The sequence below is a fragment of the Pezoporus occidentalis genome, unplaced genomic scaffold (assembly GCF_034315485.1).
Source record: "Pezoporus occidentalis ecotype Australia unplaced genomic scaffold, CSIRO_AGI_Poc_V1 ctg52, whole genome shotgun sequence".
NCBI classification, from domain to species: domain Eukaryota; kingdom Metazoa; phylum Chordata; class Aves; order Psittaciformes; family Psittacidae; genus Pezoporus; species Pezoporus occidentalis.
This window is the reverse complement of record NW_026915858.1, coordinates 1149562-1164458: the sequence shown is the minus strand read 5'-3', so window position 1 is coordinate 1164458 and position 14897 is coordinate 1149562. Positions and strand designations below refer to the sequence as shown.

At 37.3% G+C, this 14897-nt stretch overlaps 1 protein-coding gene across 1 annotated transcript in view; it reads left to right on the top strand.

Annotated features, from left to right (window-relative positions):
• WDR64 (WD repeat domain 64) overlaps positions 1 to 14397 on the top strand; it is a 62235-nt gene extending 47838 nt beyond the window's left edge. The window contains exons 18-27 of the mRNA XM_062637368.1: positions 428 to 521; positions 1932 to 1974; positions 3244 to 3356; positions 4156 to 4261; positions 5925 to 5986; positions 6380 to 6489; positions 7271 to 7456; positions 9960 to 10059; positions 12605 to 12893; positions 13642 to 14397. Of these exons, the coding sequence (XP_062493352.1) occupies positions 428 to 521; positions 1932 to 1974; positions 3244 to 3356; positions 4156 to 4261; positions 5925 to 5986; positions 6380 to 6489; positions 7271 to 7456; positions 9960 to 10059; positions 12605 to 12721 (931 nt within the window). The 3' untranslated portion in view covers positions 12722 to 12893; positions 13642 to 14397. The remainder of the gene's footprint in view (positions 1 to 427; positions 522 to 1931; positions 1975 to 3243; positions 3357 to 4155; positions 4262 to 5924; positions 5987 to 6379; positions 6490 to 7270; positions 7457 to 9959; positions 10060 to 12604; positions 12894 to 13641) is intronic.
• Positions 14398 to 14897: the final 500 nt, after the last annotated feature.

The following is a 14897-nucleotide window of genomic DNA, read 5'->3' as shown; positions in this document are numbered from 1 at the left end:
CATTGAAGACCCCACACATTTTTTTTACTGATTTTCTTCCACAGAATCCTAACAGATTGAAAATAATCTATAATTAATTGAAAAAAAAATTGCAGAACAAAGTGCTGGGTAAGATGAAAGGGAACAAGCCACTGACATGCACTGAATTTTTTCCTCTTCACTTCTTGAGGATAAACACCAGTGTTAATTTTGATTTACTATGGATTTAATTTGCTCAAAACTCCTAACAGGAGTGGTTGGCTGTGTAATATGCAAATATTGCCTAGCTACTTGCATAAATTTCTAAAACACCACCAACCCTTAGTGTGATCAATTCAGGCACTATTTTATTATGCTTTATTACACTGGATGATGTTGCTTTGTTTTTCCAGACAGAAAACAGTTTCTTCAAGAATGTGAGTGATCTCCAATAATTTCTTTCACACAGGAAATACAGTTCCCTGTCCTCTACTACCGCTACTCTGAGGAGTCATAATGATGCGACTCCAGATCACAAGAGCAGTTCTTTGAGCCTGCAAGAGGTAGGTATGGTGGCTTCATGGGTTCAGTAGCATTCAAAGCAAATTTCTGTTTTCATCTTAGTTTTGTTTTTAAAATCCTGTAGCTTACTAAATTCCCTCCATAAAGACATGCACACAAGTAAATATCAAGAATTGCAGGGAAACAAACTTTGTTCCCCTAAGCTGAATGAGGTGGGGAATTAAGAATACATTCTGTCAGGCAGCTGGCTCAGTGATACATGGAATAGCTGACTACCAAAGTGTTTGTCAGACGCTGATCAATAGCAGTGCTGACTTTCAAATGGTGAGAAACAGCAGTACGCAAGTACTGAGTACAGAAAACTCAAAGGGGAAGGTAAAATAGAGAAATCATGAAGTACTTGAATAAAACTGGAAATACATCTACTTTGCAGTCACACTTGCTTGGATGCATTCTTTCAAATGACAGTATGATTTTATTTTTTTTTATTTACCATCAAGTGTTTCAGTCTGTGTATTTTTACTAAGGGTAGCATTATGATTTTTGTCACATGTTTTATCTTTTTATGCCAGAACATGCCACATCTGCACAGTAACAAATAGCAAGCAGGCAAAAAGAAAAAAAAACCCTGCTACCTCCCAGATTCTTTCCACAATGTTGTTTCAGCAGAGTATGGCACATTCAGAGATCCCCAAGTAGGCACAGGCCTGACTGTCATCCACAAACTAAAGTATACAATATCTTTGCTATTTAGTCATTAGAGCAACAAAATGGACAGCCAATTGCAGCTCATAGAAAGACCCCCAAAACCCCAACATATCAAGCCCTACAGATCAATAGGTAGGATGAGACTGAAGTGGCTTGTCCTGTGGTATCCTATTGATACCACAGTATCTCAAACACTGGTGGCTGCATAGTTTTTCCTGCCTTATTTGACTTGGCAATTTTTGAGACCAGTATACTGTCAGCCTTGGGGATCCTCAAAAGCCTATGTAGTAAGGTACAAATGAAGGACTCTCACAATTCTCATACTGAAGATGCAGATGTGAGTAAATGTTATTGCTACTTATGTATTTTGCTCATCTTTGCTCAATGTAGTGCCAAGAATTAAACTCTCTAAGAAATGTAGGTTACATTCACATGACTCTAAATGATTGACATTGCTTATCCTAAAAAGATAATGCCATTCATCCAAATTTACCTTTAGCATGATGCTAAATACCAATTAATTTCATTTGTGATTTGGTTATCTGTGATTTTGATTCTCTTCAGATGAATTGTTCCTTATTTTTACTCAGTGCTGTCCCAGATTGAATGGAAACTGTGGAAATATTTAAATCCTTCAATTAAAATAAAATAAATTCTTAAAATAATTTCAACTGGAGAACTCTTCTGTAGTTACACTCATGTTCTGTTTTCTAATTCTGTTACATCTTATTCTTTGCTATTAGGAAAATGTAAGAAGTGATGAAATTAATACTGAAAAGACAACAGGTATGGAAACGTTTTTCATTCTCTTTGTTGCTGGTCCATGAATTTTGTCCAGATTACCACAGAAAATGAGTCTGTCGGTTTGAATGACAAACCGTATTTATAATAATTGGGATACCATTGGTATGTGGATGACACACCTCAACATCTTCTGCTCCCTCCTGATTTGCAGTTATTTCCCAAAAGCCAGGCCATGATGCAGGATATGCAAGGGCTTAATTGCTGCCTTTTCTAAGTAGACATGATGCTGAAAACCTTGCAGAATATGGGAATGTCAACTGTACACAGTTGTCTGCCACATAAATATTTGAGCAATTAATCATTGAAACAGTATAGCAAAAGCCAACTTGACTCTCATATGACTGAACGACCTCAAAGACAAAATCTTCAAAAGCAAATGAAATTTTAGAAGGAAAAGTCTTCCTATGATATATATCCTTAAAACAACAGAAAAAAACAGAGAACAAAGTCCTTAAGAGTTAAAGCTGTACAAATGGAGTCATGAATTTGCAAGAAGCAAACCTGGATTCTTCTGAATCCTTTGTTCAACCTCTGCTGTAAAGCAGACTTTCCCAATAACAAGAAATTTGATCATCTGAAATGTGGATTTAAGCTGAACTGATTTTGCAAAGAAAACATGCTCTGAAACCAAAATATCCCTAAGCCTTGCAGCTGCCCAATGAAATAGGCACTCATTCCTGCATCTACTGAATATCCATTTCACTGAGCATCTTCATAAGGCATCCCCACCCCAGCTTCTCCAACACTAGGGAAGTCATAGCAGGAACTCAAAAAAGATTCTCTGTGACCACCACCTTGCATTAAGCTAAAGTTTTGAACTGAAAAAGTAAGTACAGAAATCTGTGATTCCAGAATTAAGTGTCATTTAGTTATTAAACTTCACTGTTGAATTTACAGTAATCTCCAGAAGCCTCATGCATGCTGCAGATCCTGATGACCATTGTCTTGCACTTCTCCTCCACTCTCACTGGTGCTTGCAGTTTCTGTAAAATTTTGCTACACTCTGAGTAAAGTTCCCCCACCATCATGAAGCAATAGTTCTGGATGGTTTAGATAAGATCATGAAGATTGTTCTGATTTCTTTTCAGTTGTCTTTTATCTATATCTGTAATGTTTTCAGAGTAATGTCATCTTGATGATGGAGTTTGTTTTCAAATTTACATTTTTTCTAGCATTATGTAATTTCTGGGCATTCAAAAGCAGCTCTAAAAATTGTTGAGAAAATGTATGATTATTTGTGTTACAAAGCAGAAGACACAACTAGTTGCAAGAGTATGCAGTATGTACCCAAAGCTGAAGTGGGACACTCACCCATACTGGCTTCTGCTCATGAAAATGGCTGTATCTGCCTATGGAGTATTCAGGTAGCTATCTGAATGTCTTTGGGATGGGACGGGACTATTGAGAAGGTAAATCTACTAATCTTTGAAAACATGAAAACGTGCTTTTTAACTAGCAATTGCAGCAGAAGATATTTTATTGATTTTTTTTCTTAACAGTTTCTTCCACAGATACAAATTAGTTGAAGAAACATTATTTGAAATAATTTTAACAAAAACTGACTGTAATGTTATTTCAAAGTCTGAAAGTTGACTTTTCACCCAAACCAGTTATATTCTAAGAAAGGATATTAGTCAAGGCAGAGTATCCTATTGTCAGAAGATGAGAAATAGGTCTGGAACATTGCACAAGCCAGCTAGCAGCTAGCACTAGTAAGGTTACAAACAGGGAGCGAATAGTAGACACATAGAGTCTACAGCTGTAATCAGCTTTTAAAGCCAGTCATGCAACAGAAATTCAATGGCTTATTTGTCTTACTTGAGATCCATAAGACATATTCCAGCAAATATGTGATCACACATGTTACTCTAAACAAGAGATAAAAAGTAAATACTGTAAAAAGGGGGAGTACCATGGTATGATCACTGAACAGTAAAATAGCTGCTTCTCTTGATGTAGAAGAGACAGCAATCCAGAATACACCCCAGCTATCTTGGTCATTCAGTAATTAGATAACTACTTTTTTAGCATCTTTTTGAATAGATATGAGCTGAGTAATGCTGAATAGATCAAATCAATGGAACTCAACTTCCGATGCATTGATTTTTGTTTGTTTAATGTATATATTTTAAAGACAAATATGTATGTGTTTATGTATTTTAGGGAAACTTGGTGAAAGAACTTTTGCCATTTTCAAAACATCCTTCAGTTCCTCTGACAGCACTTTGTACAGACATCTCCACTAAAATACTTTTGGCAGGCAGTAAGGGTGAGTAAACATGATAGTCATTTTGTTCAGGACAGTCTGTAAATGTGCCAGAAATGTGGAAATGAATGCCCAAATGCTTCCAGACTTTCTCCATCAAAGCTATAATTAAATAATTGAAAAAGGTATTTTCTAGTATGAAAGGATGGTAGATTAAAGCTTAGTTTTAGCAGCATTATCAGCAGAAATGTTTTTATAAAAGACATTAAAATTTTCTTCATTCACATGCCCTGCATATACTTTCCATCTTATTTCCATTTCTTATTGTGTTAATACCAAGGGCAAAGTTTGCTGCTAAAAAAAAGGCAAAAATTTCACATCCATAGTAATAAAACTAAGTAAGAAACTGCAGCTGTGACTGTACCAAGAGCCATGATTTGGACATTGATGTGGAGTGTACAGTAATGGCTTCAGCAGTATGCTGCTGTATAGGGAAAGAAGGCACTCGTGGTCTGTGCTAGCAGCTCTTTGTTAGACTTAATTTCACACGAAATCTGGCTTTCATTTGGCAGAAAGTCATCTGCTGTCTGATCCTCCTCCAAGCCTTTAGAATCACCCTGGAGATTTTCCTCTTCTGCATCTGTCAAATGAGATTTTTGTCCTTTAATGTGTCAGTTTTCTTCTAAAATTACTATTAGAACTGTTTCCTGCCAGCTTCCTGCTCTTATACTGTCAGAGGTTGGATGGAGAAAGTTTTTTTCTCATTTTCTCCATTTATTGTAAAACTGAGCGGTACCTTGACACTGATGCTGAAAACGTAGTTTCCACTCCCCATTGAGTCAAATCAGTAAATGAGTTCAGCATGCACTGAACAGGATTTTAATTAGTTGTGGAAAAGTATCCACCCTATTACCTATTCATCTTATACCCTCCCTTTGTCCTTTTGTATTTGTGCCACTATGTATTTACTTTACATGCTTTCCACAACCTTCTCTTCTATCTGCAGTGCTACCACCAATTTTTTGTTCCCATTATAGATTTTTCCTTGTTAGGAAAATGTCAACTTCTCTGTCAGCCTCCTTTCTTGCCTGAAAGCATACAGGCCTAGAAACCAGATGTGACCAATATGAAAGTTGGAATTACACAAAAGATTTTTCTGTGTAATAGTAGAAACAAGAGATAAAAGGCAACTTCATCAGGAAAGAGAGAGCTTAGGCAGTAAACTGAGCAGTTGCAGGCCATAAGGAAAATGGTTCTTTGATTCTAGCTTCACATGAGCTCACTAAAAGGTTGTCAAATATCAAGCTTTCATTATGTCTGCAATTAATCAACTTCATCTATTTCACCAGGATTGTAAAACAGTTTAAACCCCAGGAAGCTCTCGTACCTAGTTTGTACAATAGAAAACTGTCTTGGCGAGATGACTTATTTTTTACTCATGTCATTTAAAGAAAAAACTTTAAATTTTTTCCATTTCAAACCTATCCATTTAATGATACCTTGTTCACAAAGAGTATATATATTTTTTTCGCATATTAGTGAATAGCCCATCGTTTTCTACCCTGTGCTTGACAATGAGATGGTGACATTCACCTTAAAATAACATTGACTGACCTGTAATCTCTGCTTTATTCTGCCCAATGTTTACAAGAGCATATGGTAGCAGCAAGTGAATGTGCAGCACTAATGAAATTTATTAATGTTTTGATTTTTGCTTTTTAAACAGAGGGACACGTTATGCGCTGGTGCATTGCCTCATTCTTAGAAGATCTGCAAAAAGACAAAAATGTAAGCAAATATCTGCCAGCTTTTCTTAACTTGAACAGTATACCAAGATATGACAAGCAGAAAAATGGATTCAGAGCACTGTGGGGACTAAAAATGTTTCCTGCACATAAAGGTCACGTCTTTTGCTTGAAATAATAACTTGTGTTGTGAAAAGCAAGAAAAACATAAGTAAAAAGCTGTTAACATTATTCCATTCTGTTCAAAGAGGCTATGTTAAGAGTGAATTTATCCGTGTCCTCTGAGTGGTGTTTCCACCATATGCCATTCACAGATTGTTTCATGGGGGGATTCCTTTTTCACCTCTGAATTTTCAGAAAACCATGCGGATAAATCCACTAAGCTACCAACCTTACAGAACTGCTGAAATGTGGTTATGTTGCTTTTTTACCTCAGCAAATAAAGGAGGAGGCCTGCTGGAGGGCACATGCTACTGAAGTGGTTGACTTATTTCATGAAGAGGAGAAAAATGTGGTAGTAACAGCATCTATTGATGGTTCAGTCAGGTACTGCTTCTTATGGCTATGCCTAATCAGTAGAACTGTCTCCAGAGTTCCTCTTCTTGCTGGACTTCTATATAGGCAGGAACTGAAAAAAATACATTGAGTGCATTTTCTGTTCTGCACCTGAAAAAAAACTAATATTTTAGGGTAAAGCTTCCAGGTTTCTTAGGAAGTCAGACCTTTTGCAGACTGTCATTTTTCCTCCAGCAAGGTGACCTTGAATGCATAGTTAATGGCTCCATCATTTTAGAAATGGCCACCTGTTCTAATCCTATTTTAGCTTTCAATAGTTGTTAAATTGACGTGGGTCCTAAGCACTGCATCTACTCAATGCTTATGTAATTAATCCATTGCAGCCTGAAATGCTTTATAGATAGTGGTAATTCCTTTTCTGCTAACAAGTACACATGAAGGGGTTTCTTTTGGGCATTTGGGGTAATTAATGAGGAAATTTTGTGTAGATCCTGCTTTAGTGGCAGCACCTTACTGTAGGAGCAACTCAGGATACCGCTGCCTTTACTCAGTTTTGTAATTCTAAAGATGAACTCTTTGTTTTCTGATTTTTACAACATCCTTCTGAGACATTTTTACTCTCAAGTTACTTACATTATAAACAGTGAACTTCAATCACATTGTTTTTTTTTTTATGACTAGCACACTGAACTCCAGAACAGTGCTGCAGAACTTGATAATGTAGAGCGGTATTTTCTCACTTATGTGCCACTTCTAAGAGTATCCATTTTTTTCTTTCTGTCTTCTGGCACTGCTTCTACTATGTCTGTAGGCTCTGGAATGCGATGAATGGACACTATCTTGGTTACTACGGACAACCCAGGAAGTTTGAATTACCAGATACTACTCGGTTGATTTTGCCTTGTGATGTTAATACCTTTCCTATTATAATTAAAGAAGAAAGCAAGTACATGGAAGAGGAGGAGCTTGAATATCCTCTCGTGGTGGACAGGGACAAGTAAGATCTCATATGTTTACATACACGTAGGACTGAGCAAACAGTTCTGAAAATACATGTAAAAAGCACCTGAAGGTCAGAAAGAATTATTAGTATTTCCTATGAGTTATTTGGAAAAGTCCTTTGTATAAATGTTTCTACACAGCATGGATAGACCTCTGGATTGTTATGACTAGGTGACAGCCAGGACTAAGTGATGCTTGGGATTTGAATTCAGTAATAGTGATGGCTAGATAATTGTCTCATATTTTAGTCTAATTAGAGGATGTATGTTATATACACTGTTCAGGTTAGCAGCCTGTTTCCTTTCCAGTTCCACAAGCTAATACACTTCTGCGATTCCAGAAAATTTATTTTAAAATCTTAATGTGAATAGTTTTAACTCAAAACCAAATCCTTCTGTAAAAATAAGCCAAATTTAATCTTTCAGTTTAAAAAACATTCTTCTTAAATTTGATGGGATGTTATGGATACATTCATGTACCTCTGATCACAGCATTCTGACACTTGCATAAGTGTTGTGTGTTCAATAGCAGTGCTGGACCTCTCTCATTCTAGATAAGAGTTCTCAAGGGATCTACTCTACTGTAGCTGGTACAGACCTGTGTTTTGGACTTAGTCTGAGGATAATGCTGATAACTCACCAGTGTTTTAGTTGTCACTGAGTAGTGCTTACCCTGATCAAGAGTGTCTCGTGCTCTGCCAGTGAAGAGGGGTACAAGAAGCCAGGAAGGATCAGGGAGACAGGACACTTGACCCAAACTAGCCAAAGGGTTATTCCATACCACAGCACGTCATGCCCAGTATATAAACAGTGAAGTTACCTGGAAGGCCCAGATCACTGCTAGGATTGGGCAGGGTATCAGTCAGCTGGTGGTGAGCAATTGTACTGTGCATCGCCTCTGTTTATTGGGAATTTTTCCTTTCCCCTCCTAGTTTTCTTTCCCCTTGTTATTTCCCTTATCATCTTCATTAGTAGTAGTAGCAGTATTATATTGTACTTTAGTTATTAAATGGTTCTTACCTCAACCTGTGGGGTTTACATTCTTTCGATTCTCTTCCACATCCCACCCGGGGCGGGGGGATAAAGAGGGCGTGAGTGAGCAGTTGCATGGTACTGAGTTACCAGCTGGGTTTAAGCCACAACAGCTGCCTTCTAACCAAAGCACTCTGGGACAATGGCAAATCTCTTGGGTGCTTTTCTATTATTCCATTTAGGTCAGTATCCTGATAACACTTATTATTCCTTAGAATCCTTAATAATGTGAGTAGTCCCACTGAAGTCAAAACGCTAACTCATCAAATATAGTGAAGTGCTTGGCTGTGTTTGAAGGACTAACCCCTGTAGTCCTTTTGAATAGTCAGCAATTAATTTGAAACCTCTGGAATCAAAGATACTATAATTAAGCCAGCTAACTTTGAAGAACCTTTCCATAAATGACATGCCTCTGTCAAACTGTGACTAGTTGTGAAGGACTATTCAATTATTTCAGTAAAGGAGAACAGCTATTATACATTAGAAGCACATTAATTAGACTGGCAGCAAAGCTGGCTTAGCTGTGCAGAGAACTGGGGAAAAAAAAAAGATAAAGTGGACACATGTTGCACAATAGAAAGTTTCAGTCTTATTCTATATACTCTGTATGTGCTGCCACTTTAAGACTAACTTGATGCCTCTGGATTAATTGTACCAAATGTGTAATGGATAGCTAGGCAACCATCATCAAAAAGGCTGTGTTACTTATGGATGCTAGGCTTTGTTCTTTACAGGACACCGACGCTTCTCTTCGGTCAAGTCACTTTATGATACTACTACAGTTTGATTATTGGATAGCTGTCAAGTCACTAAGTTCTATTTTAGAATTTCAATTAACAAAACAAGTTATAAATGCTAATTACAGATATCGTCCAAATGTGCATATACCTGGAAAGGTACAAACCCAGCTGAATAGCATAGGTGCTTACAGTTTAAACAAGCAGTTCAAGTTATCTATTGAAAAATGCCAGCATGTAGACAGGCCCATATAAAAGAACAGTCTCAGTTTCTTTTTGTAGTTTATAATACTTTAGCTTGTGTGACCTGACTTAATTTTTCTGATAAGAAATGAAACTGTTAATCTACGCTCCAGATCATTTCTTTCTAAATTTGGAAACCAGATATATGAGCAGAGGGAACTTTCTTTATTCCTAAGCAGCATACAGGAACTGTAATTAGAACTGACAGAAATGCTGAAAAACCATTATCAGACAGCAGATTAGCACCCAGCTATTGTAACTAGTGTTTTTTATATTAACATTGCCAGCCTTCTAAAGATGACAAGCCAGTATCTGGATTGACAAAGTGCTAGTGGAGCACTTTGTGACACCTATGAATGTCTTAATATAAATTGTATTTTTGAGATATGTGGAATAACTTATACTTCAAAATAATTTTATTTTGGAGCCAGCTAATAATGTTGCATTTTTATAGGAGCATCAGATTTTTTCTGTCTTGCCTTTACAGGTGGAAGTCACTGACCAGACCACCTTCAGATCTAAAAGGTCTTAAACATATGGACACAATTCAGGACTCAAAGTTTTTCAAATCTCTAGCTTCTCCAAAGGTAGCTAACATATATGACAAACTTGTTTCTGTTCTGTGCAACATATAGGAAATACAATTACATATATCATTGAGAAATTAGCCATAAATAATCCTACATATCCTTCTCATTCAATGGACAAGCTAGAACAAAGATGCATGATCAGAAGGATTGAAGAAACCTCTCTGGTTTTCATTCTCATTGTTTCACACTTACAAATTCCAATTTAGAAGGTAGCACACAATGATTCAACAATTATTTGGTTTAACAGCATTAAAAAAAAAACTAGAATTTTCACATGCTCCAACAGAAATCCTAAGTATCTTAAATTTACTCAAAGGAAGTGTGAAAATACTAGAACAAGACTGAATCCCTGATTATACACAATAGTTCTTTTAAAGTTCCCATAAAATCAGAAACCAGGAGAATTCTGAGTTATTTTAGATATCGTTATAAATATTTTCTATAACTTGAATTAAATAATTGTTGAGGTCCTCCATTTTTACCTGGCTTAGCCCTTAAAAGTCATGGGAACAGATAAAACTTCTCTTGCAGTTGTAGCAGAAAAAGATACAAATCCTATGGCCACTTGCCAAAAAGGCTTCCATTAGTACCTTTCTGACCATTCTTTCTCTGACCCAGAGGTTATTGGTCAAAAGCCAGTGAGGGTTATGAATGCTTTGAAAACATCTCCTAAACTTTGTGGTACCATGAGTTTCCTATGTACCACAATTCTAATGTGGCCAGCTAAGTTCCAAACAGTAGTCAGTAAAAAACAGCATTACCCCATGTGGCCAGCTACTTTTTTCGTGTACCCTGGAAGAAAGAATGACAAGGTGAGTGGAAGACACTTCTCCACTGTTTAGAGAATCGTAGAATCTATTGAAGCTAGTGGATTACTTGCTGCTACACAAAGCTAGTCAAGCGTGCAGTTTTGAGGCATTCCATCATTTCACCCCAAAACAGCAACAAGTTGGTGAGCTCCCTTAAGTCAGTTATACCAGTCACAGATGCTCCACAATCTCCAGAGCAGCCTGTGTTTAAACCACAGAGACTGACGTACCTACTTTTTTGTAGAAGGATGCACTACAAAATATTGGCAGTTGATCACTGGTCCCCGTTTGTTCAGTAGGTGTAGATACAGTGTTCTATAATAAGAAGGAACAGTTAGTGGGAAAAATATGTTGAGGCTGGGTATAAAACATGAAATTTATTGTAGCAAAGTCAGTGGCTGAGTACATTGTAGGTGAAGACAGTAGAGGTAGGCTCTGCTTTGCATTTTACATAGTTGTTTGGAAAGATGACTTATGGGAGGTCTCATAGCAGAAGATACATGATACATGTTAGCACCAGAGTCTCTTTCTTATTAAGCTTTTGATGAGAAAAGAGTTTGATTTCCTATCATTTGCCTTAGAGCAGAACAAACCAGTGAACTTCAGTTTGCACTTTAGACTAGAGTGTGCTATTCAGTGGCTGTTCAAATACCTAGAGTATATGATTAGCTCACCATAATTCAGTTGTCATATCTTTCTGAAATAGGTAAGGCCTAGTAATTAATGAGCATGAATAATGCTGAGAATTGGCAGACAGATACTGGAAAAGATTCCTTCATAAATGTTTTACATTGCTGAAGATGTGGTATCTGTTAAACTGTTACTACTCACAGTATCACAGTATCACAGTATGCTGGAGATTGGAAGGGACCTCAAAAGATCATCTAGTCCAATCCCCCTGCCAGAGCAGGAACACCTAGATAACGTTACACAGGAATGTGTCCAGGCGGGCTTTGAATGTCTCCAGGGAAGGAGACTCCACAACCTCCCTGGGCAGCCTGTTCCAGTGTTCCGTCACCCTCACTGAGAAGAAGTTCCTTCTCAAGTTTAAGTGGAACCTCTTGTGTTCCAGTTTGTACCCATTACCCCTTGTCCTATCATTGTTTGCCACTGAGTAGAGCCTGGCTCCATCCTCGTGACACTCCCCCTTTATATATTTATAGACACTTATAAGGTCACCCCTCAGTCTCCTCTTCTCTAAACTATAAAGACCCAGCTCCCTCAGTCTTTCCTCATAAGGGAGATGCTCCACTCCCTTAATCATCTTGGTTGCCCTGCGCTGGACTCTCTCCAGCAGCTCCCTGTCCTTCTTGAACTGAGGGGCCCAGAACTGGACACAATATTCCAGAAATTCCTTTATTGATCTTATCCAAAGCGTTAATAGGTCAGAGAACTAAGTGTTTAAAACTAGCTTTAACTTAGGTGATAAAAGGCATTTTGCTGTTAACTCTTCATGTTGTGTTCCTTGGGAAGCTGGGATTTTGCTGCATATGCATTTTCTGTAGTAGAATAATGATCCCTCCTATTTAAAGAAAACGAAAAAAAAAAGTTCAAGGTAGCCTTTACATGGTACAGAGAAAACCTGTGCATAAACCCTAATCTCTTTAGATAGTAGTAATATACATTTCTGCAGATAACATGAATCTTACCATGCAATCCAATAACAGAGCTAATGTCTTCATTATCATTTGTCTTCAGCTAGTAATGCACTGACTTTGGCTTCCCTTGGTCAGATCTATAAACAACCTGTGAAATGTTTTGAGCCTGGAAACAGATTGGCTGGTGCAGTATTTGGGTATCTTCCTATATATAAGGTAAGTGCTTTCTACCTTTTGCAGTGGCATTCATAAAGCAGAAGCCTTTAGCGCTGGTAAATTATCACAATCGTATACTCTGACATTCTATTGTTAACTATCTGCTTCTCAATTTAATTTTCAAACATGGTTTGCATTACTACCCATCCAACTCCATTCTCCGTTTGGTGGAAGCTTGAGAAGCCAGCTGAAGAGAAAATGCCACCAAGTGAGTATTCCAGACACTTGCTTCTCCTGTTCAATCTCACCTCATTAGCTTTTTACTCAAACTCAACAATTTTAGCCAGCCCCGCAAAATTAATTCTTATTTGCACAAAGATGTGGCTATTGTAAGTTAATACTGTTTTATAGGTACTATTGCTTTGATTTATTGCAAGCTGTCTAGCAAGGCTTCCTAGGTTTTTCCATCTATGGAGAAAGACCAGAATGTCCACAGGTGTTTATCCCACCTATCATAGGATGGAAAGAATCACCCCAAGTAGAGGTGGTGATGTCTTTCTATAGAGGTTACCTAGAAAACTAGCTTGGATGAGACTCTAGCATCTAGATGGCTAGTTAGGTGGGATGAATAGGGCACTCTGCATTCAAATCTACATGGCTTAATGCTTGTGCATGCAGCATTACAGAGTATCTCAGAAAACAGAAAACTTGTTCAAATAGTTGGCACATATGCTATCCTTCTGACCATTATTGTGCCTTGGAAATCTACGTTTCATTTTCTTCCAGAAGAAGAAAATAAAATACAGGGGGTCTTCTGCCTTGGCAAAGTAGGAGCAACTACACTGAAGCCAATGGCACTGCGATGGATTTACAGTGAAATGAGATCAGACTTTTTCTATGAGCTGCATGCACAATAAATATTTTCTTTTGTCTGTGTTGTTACAAAACACTATCAATTGGTCTGTTCACCTGAATATATTATTTAGTTCTTGAAGTTTTGCAATTTATTTTTCAAGGTCTTCAGAAGAGAAGAGCTGAGACACCAAGTGCCACTGGATAGACAATGCGGACAGGTGGAGAACAGGGTCAAGACAAATAAACATAGCGTCCATCTTCAGGGCAAGTGGATTAACAGGTTCCTTATTTCATTTTTTCTCTGTTTCTTTTTGATTTTTAGTTAAATTTAAAAGCATTTCACAATTAAGTAGAACATCTAGAAATCAAATCTTTACTTCTAATCCAGTCTTTCATGCAGATAAAAAAATGTGATAAAGACTATATGGTTATAACAAGATACTCACAGAAGAGTCTATCTCACTCCACTTTTTGATGGTTAAGAAGGAAAAGGACCTTACTGTGATTAACTGCTTAAAGATTCAGAGCCATAAATCTGCTTTTGCTAGCTATATAGATAGATTCCTCTGAAGAATATGAAATGTTATTCCAGAGGTACTGCTCTAACCTTTCTCTCATTTCAAGAACTTTTGTGTCCTTAGCTAGGCAAAGAGATGATGGGATGTTCTGTAGTTAGCACAGATATGCCACAGTATCCTAGTCAAATGTCTTCATTTAGATTCCTGTTAATCATGTGGAGATAAGACAGAAGAAAGATTGAGAACTAGGTTCAAATGATGAGAAACAGCCTTATTTAAAAATATCATTAAAGATGGCATTCTCCTTTACCCAGGCTCTGTCAGCCTCACAATTACTCTTCATAGCAAAGTTAACTGTAATTTGAGCTTTGTGAGTCACTATAAGGCAGATTTCTGTAGCCTTTTTAAGCCTTTCCACCACAGTGGTTATATGTTTTTTTAAGTGTCTAATGTGTCAGAACTGTATTTTACACTCACGATCAGATAAACATCAGATTCCCAAAAAGGAGTTAATATGTCCTGCTGTTTCTGCCTCTTAATTCCTTGCTTATGCTTTCAGAGAGCATGTTCACCCTCTAAACAAGAAAACTACATGCTGAGCTCATATTCAATTCATTATCAGTCATGATTCCCTGAATGCTTCCTGGCATTTCAGCATTCCCAGACACTGCCACAACATGACACAGGTCACAGAATACATATTCTATCATCCTTTGTTTCACTAAAGGTACAGATCATTGCCAAGTGTGTCGCTGTGGCAAGTATTTAAGGTAATTCCTGTAACTAGTGCCATTATTACCTACTATTTTGGGGGAAAAAAAATGCAGTTTCTGTATTACTAGTAATGAATGGTGTTTGATCTGCAAATATTTTTTTTTAGCAAAATATCTTGCGGGAAG